This window comes from Oncorhynchus nerka, unplaced genomic scaffold (genome assembly GCF_034236695.1).
Source record: "Oncorhynchus nerka isolate Pitt River unplaced genomic scaffold, Oner_Uvic_2.0 unplaced_scaffold_920, whole genome shotgun sequence".
NCBI classification, from domain to species: domain Eukaryota; kingdom Metazoa; phylum Chordata; class Actinopteri; order Salmoniformes; family Salmonidae; genus Oncorhynchus; species Oncorhynchus nerka.
In genome coordinates this window covers 189,250-201,670 of record NW_027040383.1, presented here as the reverse complement: position 1 = coordinate 201,670, position 12,421 = coordinate 189,250, and the positions used below count along the sequence as shown (strand labels likewise).

At 52.6% G+C, this 12,421-nt stretch overlaps 1 protein-coding gene across 1 annotated transcript in view; it reads right to left on the bottom strand.

Annotated features, from left to right (window-relative positions):
* Positions 1–11,806, bottom strand: part of LOC135570700 (intermembrane lipid transfer protein VPS13B-like) — a 47,480-nt gene extending 35,674 nt beyond the window's left edge. The window contains exons 1-3 of the mRNA XM_065016653.1: positions 11,802–11,806; positions 8,872–8,944; positions 7,467–7,551 (exon numbers count right to left, since the gene is read on the bottom strand). Of these exons, the coding sequence (XP_064872725.1) occupies positions 7,467–7,551; positions 8,872–8,944; positions 11,802–11,806 (163 nt within the window). The remainder of the gene's footprint in view (positions 1–7,466; positions 7,552–8,871; positions 8,945–11,801) is intronic.
* Between the last annotated feature and the right edge of the window lie 615 nt (positions 11,807–12,421).

Here is a 12,421-nt window from a genome sequence, read left to right as displayed (position 1 = left end):
GTTGACCAGGGCAGCTCTAGCAGGGCAGAAATGTGACGAACTGACTTGTTGGAAAGGTGGCATCCTATGACGGTGCCACGTTGAAAGTCACTGAGCTCTTCAGTGAGGCCCATTCTACTGCCAATGTTTGTCTATGGAGATTGCATGGCGGTGTGCTCGTTTTTATACACCTGTCAGCAACAGGGTGTGACTGAAACAGCCAAATCCACTAATTTGAAGGGGTGTCCACATACATACATATATATATATAGTGTATAGACCTTGTTAAAACAGAAACGCTTGGCTACTGTTGAACAGGTCCTGTGTAACACAACCACACACTGTATGCTATAACACACACTGTTATAAATCCCCATTTACATCTCCAACTAAGAGTCATGTATGGTTGTCCAGCTGAAAGCAGTGGGTTGTGATACAGCACGGAGATTTCCCCAGAGTGGGTGGTGATACAGCACGGAGGTTCCCCAGAGTGGGTGGTGATACAGCACGGAGGTTCCCCAGAGGAGGTTTCCCCAGAGTGGGTGGTGATACAGCTCGGAGGTTCCCCAGAGGAGGTTTCCCCAGAGTGGGTGGTGATACAGCACGGAGGTTTCCCCAGAGTGGGTGGTGATGCAGCACGGAGGTTTCCCCAGAGTGGGTGGTGATACAGCACAGAGGTTTCCCCAGAGTGGGTGGTGATACAGCACGGAGGTTTCCCCAGAGTGGGTGGTGATACAGCACGGAGGTTTCCCCAGAGGAGGTTTCCCCAGAGTGGGTGGTGATACAGCACGGAGGTTTCCCCAGAGTGGGTGGTGATACAGCACGGAGGTTTCCCCAGAGGAGGTTTACAGCACGGAGGTTTCCCCAGAGTGGGTGGTGATACAGCACGGAGGTTTCCCCAGAGTGGGTGGTGATACAGCACGAAGGTTCCCCAGAGGAGGTTTCCCCAGAGTGGGTGGTGATCCAGCACGGAGGTTTCCCCAGAGTGGGTGGTGATCCAGCACGGAGGTTTCCCCAGAGTGGGTTGTGATACAGCACGGAGGTTCCCCAGAGTGGGTGGTGATACAGCACGGAGGTTCCCAGAGTGGGTGGTGATGCAGCACGGAGGTTCCCAGAGTGGGTGGTGATACAGCACGGAGGTTCCCCCAGAGTGGGTGGTGATACAGCACAGAGGTTTCCCCAGAGTGGGTGGTGATACAGCACGGAGGTTTCCCCAGAGTGGGTGGTGATACAGCACGGAGGTTTCCCCAGAGTGGGTGGTGATACAGCACGGAGGTTTCCCCAGAGTGGGTGGTGATACAGCACGGAGGTTCCCAGAGTGGGTGGTGATACAGCACGGAGGTTTCCCAGAGTGGGTGGTGATACAGCACGGAGGTTTCCCAGAGTGGGTGGTGATACAGCACGGAGGTTCCCCAGAGTGGGTGGTGATACAGCACGGAGGTTTCCCCAGAGTGGGTGGTGATACAGCACGGAGGTTTCCCCAGAGTGGGTGGTGATACAGCACAGAGGTTTCCCAGAGTGGGTGGTGATACAGCACGGAGGTTTCCCCAGAGTGGGTGGTGATACAGCACGGAGGTTTCCCCAGAGGAGGTTTCCCAGAGTGGGTGGTGATACAGCACGGAGGTTCCCAGAGGAGGTTTCCCCAGAGTGGGTGGTGATCCAGCACGGAGGTTTCCCAGAGTGGGTGGTGATACAGCACGGAGGTTTCCCAGAGTGGGTGGTGATACAGCACGGAGGTTTCCCAGAGTGGGTGGTGATACAGCACGGAGGTTCCCAGAGTGGGTGGTGATACAGCACGGAGGTTTCCCAGAGTGGGTGGTGATACAGCACGGAGGTTCCCCAGAGTGGGTGGTGATACAGCACGGAGGTTCCCAGAGTGGGTGGTGATACAGCACGGAGGTTCCCCAGAGTGGGTGGTGATACAGCACGGAGGTTCCCCAGAGTGGGTGGTGATACAGCACGGAGGTTCCCCAGAGTGGGTGGTGATACAGCACGGAGGTTCCCAGAGTGGGTGGTGATACAGCACGGAGGTTCCCCAGAGTGGGTGGTGATACAGCACGGAGGTTTCCCAGAGTGGGTGGTGATACAGCACGGAGGTTTCCCAGAGTGGGTGGTGATACAGCACGGAGGTTTCCCAGAGTGGGTGGTGATACAGCACGGAGGTTTCCCAGAGTGGGTGGTGATACAGCAGGAGGTTTCCCCAGAGTGGGTGGTGATACAGCACGGAGGTTTCCCCAGAGTGGGTGGTGATACAGCACGGAGGTTCCCCAGAGTGGGTGGTGATACAGCACGGAGGTTTCCCCAGAGTGGGTGGTGATACAGCACGGAGGTTTCCCCAGAGTGGGTGGTGATACAGCACGGAGGTTTCCCCAGAGTGGGTGGTGATACAGCACGGAGGTTTCCCCAGAGTGGGTGGTGATACAGCACGGAGGTTTCCCCAGAGTGGGTGGTGATACAGCACGGAGGTTTCCCAGAGTGGGTGGTGATACAGCACGGAGGTTTCCCAGAGTGGGTGGTGATACAGCACGGAGGTTTCCCCAGAGTGGGTGGTGATACAGCACAGAGGTTTCCCCAGAGTGGGTTGTGATACAGCACGGAGGTTCCCCAGAGTGGGTGGTGATACAGCACGGAGGTTCCCCAGAGTGGGTTGTGATACAGCACGGAGGTTCCCCAAAGGAGGTTCCCCCAGAGTGGGTTGTGATACAGCACGGAGATTCCCCAGAGGAGGTTTCCCCAGAGTGGGTTGTGATACAGCACGGAGGTTCCCCAGAGGAGGTTCCCCAGAGTGGGTGGTGATACAGCACGGAGGTTCCCCCAGAGTGGGTGGTGATACAGCACGGAGGTTTCCCAGAGGAGGTTCCCCAGAGTGGGTTGTGATACAGCACGGAGGTTCCCCAGAGGAGGTTCCCCAGAGTGGGTGGTGATACAGCACGGAGGTTCCCCAGAGTGGATGTGATACAGCACGGAGGTTCCCCAGAGTGGGTGGTGATACAGCACGGAGGTTCCCCAGAGTGGGTGGTGATACAGCACGGAGGTTTCCCCAGAGTGGGTGGTGATACAGCACGGAGGTTTCCCCAGAGTGGGTGGTGATACAGCACGGAGGTTCCCCAGAGTGGGTGGTGATACAGCACGGAGGTTCCCCAGAGTGGGTGGTGATACAGTTCCCCACGGAGGTTTCCCCAGAGTGGGTGGTGATACAGCACGGAGGTTTCCCCAGAGTGGGGGTGGTGACAGAGGTTTCCCCAGAGTGGGTTGTGATACAGCACGGAGGTTCCCCAGAGGAGGTTCCCCAGAGTGGGATGTGATACAGCACGGAGGTTTCCCCCAGAGTGGGTGGTGATACAGCACGGAGGTTTCCCCAGAGTGGGTTGTGATACAGCACGGAGGTTCCCCCCAGAGTGGGTGGTGATACAGCACGGAGGTTCCCCAGAGTGGGTGGTGATACAGCACGGAGGTTTCCCCAGAGTGGGTGGTGATACAGCACGGAGGTTTCCCCAGAGTGGGTTGTGATACAGCACGGAGGTTTCCCCAGAGAGGTTGTGATACAGCACGGAGGTTTCCCAGAGGAGGTTCCCCAGAGGAGGTTGTGATACAGCACGGAGGTTCCCCAGAGTGGGTTGTGATACAGCACGGAGGTTTCCCCAGAGGGGTTGATACAGAGGAGGTTCCCCAGAGGAGGTTCCCCAGAGTGGCTGTGATCAACACTGTAAAACTGGGTGGTGACAGCACACTGTCCATATATATATTTATTCTCTACAATTTAATTATACGGATTCCCCAGAGGGAGGTTTACAAGTGACTGGTGATACACACTCCATTCCTCAGTGGGTGGTGATAGCGGACAAAGGAGGTTCACTGGGTTGTGATACAGCACGGAGTTCCTCTACTGGTCTGGGATACTGGTCTACACACGGAGCTCCCCTGGTCTGGGATACAGCACTGGTTACACCCAGCTCTACTGGCCTGGGATACTGGTCACGGACCCAGCTCTACTGGCCTGGGAGGTTCCCCAGACTGGTGATACACCCAGTTCCCCTGGTCTGGGATACTGGTCTACACACAGCTCTACTGGTCTGGGATACTGGTCTACACACAGCTCTACTGGCCTGGGATACTGCTCTACTGAGTGGGTGGGATACTGGTCTACACCCAGCTCTACTGGTCTGGGATACTGCTCACTGGTCTGGGATAATGGTCTCCACCCAGCTGGCCTGGTGATACTGCTCGGAGGTTTCCAGGATACTGGTGATACACACAGCTCTACTGGTCTGGGATACTGGTCTCACCCAGTTCTCAGACTGGGTGGGATACAGCTCTACTGGTCTGGGATACTGGTCTACAGCAGCTCTACTGGTGGGATACTGCTCTACTGGTCTGGGAGTACTGGTGATACAGCACCAGCTCTACTGGGTGGTGATACTGCTCTACTGGTCTGGGATACTGGTCTACAGCACAGGCCCAGACTGGTCTGGGATACAGCACTGGTCTACACCCAGTTCCTCTACTGGCCTGGGATACAGCTCTACTGGTCTGGGATACTGGTCTACACAAAGCTCTACTGGTCTGGGAGGTTCCCCAGACGGGCTCTTCAACACTGGTCTGGCTACTGGTCTACACTGTCCAGCTCTACTGGCCTGGGATAGTGCTCTACTGGTCTGGGATACTGGTCTACACACAGCTACACCCAGCTCTACTGGTCTGGGATACTGGTCTACACCCAGCTCTACTGGCCTGGGATACTGCTCTACACTGGTCTGGGATACTGGTCTACACCCAGCTCTACTGGCCTGGGATATAGCTCTAGATCTACTGGTCTGGGATACTGGTCTACACACAGCTCTACTGGTCTGGGATACTGGTCTACACCCAGCTCTACTGGTCTGGGATACTGCTCTACTGGTCTGGGATACTGGTCTACACCCAGCTCTACTGGTCTGGGATACTGCTCTACTGGTCTGGGATACTGGTCTACACACAGCTCTACTGGTCTGGGATACTGGTCTACACCCAGCTCTACTGGTCTGGGATACTGCTCTACTGGTCTGGGATACTGGTCTACACCCAGCTCTACTGGTCTGGGATACTGGTCTACACCCAGCTCTACTGGTCAGGCTCTACTGGTCTGGGATACTGGTCTACACCCAGCTCTACTGGTCTGGGATACTGGTCTACACCCAGCTCTACTGGTCTGGGATACTGGTCTACACCCAGCTCTACTGGTCTGGGATACTGGTCTACACCCAGCTCTACTGGTCTCTCTACTGGCCTGGGATACTGGTCTATACCCAGCTCTACTGGTCTGGGATACTGGTCTACACACAGCTCTACTGGTCTACACACAGCTCTACTGGCCTGGGATACAGCTCTACTGGCCTGGGATACTGGTCTACACACAGCTCTACTGGTCTACACACAGCTCTACTGGCCTGGGATACAGCTCTACTGGCCTGGGATACTGGTCTATACCCAGCTCTACTGGTCTGGGATACTGGTCAACACACAGCTCTACTGGTTGACATGGTAGTAAATGAGTGGTAGGTTGACATGGTAGTAAAATGAGTGGTAAGTTGACATGGTAGTAAAATGAGTGGTAAGTTGACATGGTAGTAAAATGAGTGGTAAGTTGACATGGTAGTAAAATGAGTGGTAAGTTGACATGGTAGTAAGTTGACATGGTAGTAAAATGAGTGGTAAGTTGACATGGTAGTAAAATGAGTGGTAAGTTGACATGGTAGTAAATGAGTAGTAAGTTGACATGGTAGTATATTGAGTGGTAAGTTGACATGGTAGTATATTGAGTGGTAAGTTGACATGGTAGTAAATGAGAGGTAGGTTAACATGGTAGTAAGTTGACATGGTAGTAAATGAGAGGTAGGTTAACATGGTAGTAAGTTGACATGGTAGTAAATGAGTGGTAAGTTGACATGGTAGTATATTGAGTGGTAAGTTGACATGGTAGTAAATGAGTGGTAAAGTTGACATGGTAGTAAATGAGTGGTAAGTTGACATGGTAGTAAATTGAGTAGTAAGTTGACATGGTAGTATATTGAGTGGTAAGTTGACATGGTAGTAAAATGAGTGGTAAGTTGACATGGTAGTAAATGAGAGGTAGGTTAACATGGTAAGTTGACATGGTAGTAAATGAGAGGTAGGTTGACATGGTAGTAACATGGTAGTAAGTTGACATGGTAGTAAATGAGTGGTAAGTTGACATGGTAGTAAAATGTAAGTTGACATGGTAGTAAAATGAGTGGTAAGTTGACATGGTAGTAAAATGAGTGGTAAGTTGACATGGTAGTAAAATGAGTGGTAAGTTGACATGGTAGTAAAATGAGTGGTAAGTTGACATGGTAGTAAATGAGTGGTAAGTTGACATGGTAGTAAATGAGTGGTAAGTTGACATGGTAGTAAATTGACATGGTGGTAAGTTGACATGGTAGTAAATTGACATGGTAGTAAGTTGACATGGTAGTAAATTGAGTGGTAAGTTGACATGGTAGTATATTGACATGGTAGTATATTGAGTGGTAAGTTAACATGGTAGTATATTGAGTGGTAAGTTGACATGGTAGTATATTGACATGGTAGTATATTGACATGGTAGTATATTGACATGGTAGTATATTGACATGGTAGTATATTGAGTGGTAAGTTGACATGGTAGTATATTGAGTGGTAAGTTGACATGGTAGTAAAATGAGTGGTAAGTTGACATGGTAGTAAATTGAGTGGTAAGTTGACATGGTAGTATATTGACATGGTATATAAGTTGACATGGTAGTATATTGAGTGGTAAGTTGACATGGTAGTATATTGACATGGTATTATATTAGTGGTAAGTTGACATGGTAGTATATTGAGTGGTAAGTTGACATGGTAGTAAGTTGACATGGTAGTAAGTTGACATGGTAGTATATTTGGTAGTATATTGAGTGGTAAGTTGACATGGTAGTATATTGAGTGAGTGATGGATTTATCATTACACCTGCAGAGAGTCTCTCCGGACAGTAAAATGAGTCATAAGTCGGCCTCTCTGAAGTCAGTTCAGAGATGTTTCATTGATAAAGTCCTAACAGATCTGGGTTTACAGCCTCACTGACACGAGGACTTTATTGTGTCGCTAAGTGTGTTGTTAGGGGTGTGGCGTTAGGAGGAGAGAGGTTGAATCCCAAATTACACCCTATAGGAGAGAGGTTGGATTCCCTGTCCTGGTAGTACTGGAATCCCAAGTTGACCCATGGTAGAGATTGAATGGTAAGTTGACACTGGAATCCCAAATTCACCCTATTCCCTAGATGGTGCCCTACTTCTGAGCAGGATGCACAGGGTAGTAAAAGAACGCATTGAGGACCGTGGTGGTCGGACGCCCCTTTTCTGATAAGACCTGTCCTGTCAGTGATTCGTCCACCCACTGAGGCCTAGCCCTGCCTGGTGGTCAGCGTGACATGGTAGTAAGTACTCCCTGTGGCCACGGAGCCATCACTCACCTGGGGGCAGGTCTGGGTCGGAGGGCGGCCTGCTGGAGGCGACGGGGCTTGGGAAGGGTCTTGGTAGCTCTCTGAGGCGCTGCGACTGGTGGAGCTAGAACCACTCTCATGGTAAGTCCTGCACAGGAAAACAAACACACAGAGAGATTTAATAATCACTTTGGTTTATTATCTATTTCTCTTGCTTTGGCAATGTGTTTCCATGTGAAATAAAATTAAATTAAATTGAAAGAGAGAGAGAGAGAGAGAAATGAGAGAGAGAGAGTAGGAGAGAGTGAGAGTAGATTGACATGGACAGAGAGAGTTGACAGGTAGAGAGAGTAGAATGGAAAGTTGACAGAGAGATAGAGAGACAGAAGGAGAAAGACAGAGTTGACAGAGAGTAGAGACAGAGTAAGTTGAGATGGTAGATATTGACAGGAAGTTGACAGGAGTATATTGACAGAGAGAGAGAGAGAGAGTAGATATTGAGAGAGAAGTTGACATGACACAGACAGACAGACAGACAGACAGAGTTGACATGAGTAGACAGACAGACAGACAGACAGACAGACAGATATTGACATGGTAGTACAGACAGACAGTATATTGACAGACAGACAGACAGACAGACAGAAGTTGACAGACAGAGTAGACAGACAGACAGACAGTTGACAGAGTAGACAGACAGACAGAGTATAGACAGACAGACAGAGAGAGAGAGACAGGTAGTATATTGAGAGAGTATAGAGGAGACAGAGATGAGAGAGGAGACATGAGAGACTAGATTTCCACATGGTTGCAACACTGTATACAGACAGAAAGAGAGAGAGGAGAGAGGAGAGACCCAGAAGGAGAAGGAGAGACTATTTCCACATGGTTACAACACTGTATACAGACATAATGACATGTGTATAACCCTATGAAACTTGAGCGTAATGTTTACTGTTCATTTATTATTGATTATTTCACCTTTTGTTTATGATCTATTTCACCTCTTTAACAATGTAGACACATGTTTCCCATGGTAAAGCCCCTTGAACAGAAATGAGAGAGACATGAGCAGAGGACTAGGTGTAGGGGTCGTTGGAGGGAGGGGTCAGGGGTCACAAGGCTGCTGCAGAGGACTAGGTGGAGGGGGTCGGGAGGGAGGGGGGTCACAAGGCTGCTGCAGAGGACTAGGTGTAGGGGTGCGGGAGGGAGGGGTCAGGGTCACAAGGCTGCTGCAGAGGACTAGGTGGAGGGGGTCGGGAGGGAGGGGTCAGGGGTCACAAGGCTGCTGCAGAGGACTAGGTGTAGGGGGAGGGAGGGAGGGAGGGAGGGAGGGGAGGGAGGGAGGACCGGAGGGAGGGAGGAGGGAGGGAGGGAGGGAGGGAGGGGGGGCCATCACTCAGGGCTGCAGAGGTCTAGGTGTAGGGGGGCCTGCTGGAGGTTGAGGGGGATGGGTCTTGGGACACTGAGGCGCAGGGCTGGTGGAGCTAGAACCACTCAGGGACGTCCTGCACAGGACACACAAACACACAGAGAATTTAATACATCACAGGGGTGGACATCTATGGGACACTGCAGGGCAGAGAGCACACACACACACACACACACCCTAATCAATACATACAGGGGTCAGGATGGGACACTGCAGGGCAGAGAGCACACACACACACACCCTAATCAATACATACAGGGGGTGGACACCATGGGACACTGCAGGGCAGAGAGCACACACACACACACCCTAATCAATACATACAGGGGGTGGACACCATGGGACACTGCAGGGCAGAGAGCACACACACACACACCCTAATCAATACATACAGGGGGTGGACACCATGGGACACTGCAGGGCAGAGAGCACACACACACACACCCTAATCAATACATACAGGGGTGGACACCATGGGACACTGCAGGGCAGAGAGACAGACACACACACACACAGACAAGACATACTGCAGGAGCAGAGAGACTATTTCCACATGGTTGCAACACTGTATACTAATCAATACATACAGGGGTGGACAGGATGGGACACTGCAGGGCAGAGAGCACACACACACACACACCCTAATCAATACATACAGGGGTGGACACTATGGGACACTGCAGGGCAGAGAGCACACACACACACACACCCTAATCAATACATACAGGGGTGGACTGTTCATGGGACACTGCAGGGCAGATTACACACCTGCACACACACCCTAACACACAGGGGTGGACACCATGGACACTGCAGGGCAGAGAGCACACACACACACACACACCTAAGCCCAATACATACAGGGGTGGACACCATGGGACACTGCAGGGCAGAGAGCACACACACACACACCCTAATCAATACATACAGGGGGATGGGACACTGCAGGGCAGAGAGCACACACACACACACAGCACACTGCAGAGGACTAGGTACAGGGGTGGTCGGGACTGGGGCAGAGTCAGAACACACAGGCTAATCAATACAGGTACAGGGGGTGGACACCATGGGACACTGCAGGGCAGCTGCACAGGACACCAGGGGGGAGGACACTGCAGGGGATGGACACCATGGGACACTGCAGGGCAGAGAGCACACACACACACACACACCCTAATCAATACATACAGGGGGTGGACACCATGGGACACTGCAGGGCAGAGAGCACACACACACACACCCTAATCAATACATACAGGGGGTGGACACCATGGGACACTGCAGGGCAGAGAGCACACACACACACACACACCCTAATCAATACATACAGGGGGTGGACACCATGGGACACTGCAGGGCAGAGAGCACACACACACACACACCCTAATCAATACATACAGGGGGTGGACACCATGGGACACTGCAGGGCAGAGAGCACACACACACACACCCTAATCAATACATACAGGGGGTGGACACCATGGGACACTGCAGGGCAGAGAGCACACACACACACACACACACACCCTAATCAATACATACAGGGGGTGGACACCATGGGACACTGCAGGGCAGAGAGCACACACACACACACACACACACCCTAATCAATACATACAGGGGGTGGACACCATGGGACACTGCAGGGCAGAGAGCACACACACACACACACCCTAATCAATACATACAGGGGGTGGACACCATGGGACACTGCAGGGCAGAGAGCACACACACACACACACACCCTAATCAATACATACAGGGGGTGGACACCATGGGACACTGCAGGGCAGAGAGCACACGCACACACACACACACACACACACACACACCCTTATGAACCCTAATCAATACATACAGGGGGTGGACACCATGGGACACTGCAGGGCAGAGAGCACACACACACACACACCTAATCAATACATACAGGGGGTGGACACCATGGGACACTGCAGGGCAGAGAGCACACACACACACACACACCCGGACCCACACACACACACACACACACACACACACACACACACACCCACACAGGATCAGGTGGTTAACATGGGAGTCTGAGAACTCAGCGTTGTTCTGACGAACCTAAACACTAAAGGTGTCAAAACCAAACACAAATTGGCTGCATAACCCCCTCTTCCTCCCCCTCGTTCCCCTCTTCCTCCCTCTCTCCTCCCTCCCTCTCCTCCCCCTCTTCCTCCCCTCTTCCCCCCTCGTTCAATCTCTTCCTCCCTCCTCTCCTCCCCCTCGTTCCCCTCTTCCTCCCTCCTCTCCTCCCCTTCCCTCCTACTTCTCCTCCTCCTCCCTCCCCCTTCCTCCTCCTCCCTTCTTCTTACCCCTCCCTCCTCCCTCCTCCCCTTTCCTCCTCCTCCCTTCTTCTTACCCCTCCCTCCTCCCTCCTCCCCTTTCCTCCTCCTCCCTTCTTCTTACCCCCCTTCCTCCTCCCCCCCCCCTTCCTCCCCCTCCCTTCCTCCCCTCCCTTCTTCTTCCCCCTCCCTCCCCTCCTCCCTCCCCCTCCCTCCTCCCCCTGTTATACTGTGACAACTCTCCAGCCATCCATTTTAACCTCCAGGTTTGACAGGATGTGATCAGACCAGTCCTCTGCTTGTGGTGTTGGTGTAGTAATGAAGACGACATTTAAACATGGACTGAATGAGTGTGTTTCCCCCAGTCGGTCGGTCGGTCGGTCGGTGGGCTAAAGTAAACACAGCGATGCCAAAACAGACTGTCTGGTGAAAATATTTACACTGAGCTCCTAACACACACACACACACACACCACTGAGCCGCCGCGGCAGAGTGTTTTCCGTGGCCCAGCTCGGTGGGAACTGGTAAACAGAATGAGGAGGAATAATAAATAGCTCATCAAGGTTGTGAATTATAGAAACAGGGCAACAATAAGAAACAGATTATAGTCTGATTATCTCTCACTTCATCTGTAAACGTTCCGTCACTTCAAAACGCTGTTTACGGACAGACATTTAAATACACATTAAACACCACGGGACCTGACACAGTGACAATCAGTATAGGGGGCTCCTGGGGGGGGGGCTCCTAGGGAGGGTTCCTGGGGGGGGCTCCTAGGGGGGGGGGTATCCTAGGGGTGGGGTTCCTAGGGGGGCTCCTGGGGGGGGGGTCTGGGGGACAGACATTTAAATACACATAAAACACCACGGGACCTGACACAGTGACAATCAGTATAGGGAGGGGGGGCTCCTGGGGGGGGGGTATCCTAGGGGGGCTCCTGGGGGGGGTCTAGGGGGGGGGCCTCCTGGGGGGCTCCTAGGAGGGTTGGGGGGGGGGGGGGGGGGGGGGGCCCTGGGGGCCTAGGGGGGGGGGGGCTCCTGGGGGGAGGGTTCCTGGGGCTCCTGGGGGGGCTCTAGGGGGCTCCTGGGGGGCTCCTGGGGGGGGCTCCCTAGGGGGTGGGGGCTCCTAGGGAGGGTTCCTGGGGGGTATCCTAGGGGTGGGGGCTCCTGGGGGGTCTGGGGGACAGACATTTAAATACACATTAAAACACCACGGGACCTGACACAGTGACAATCAGTATAGGG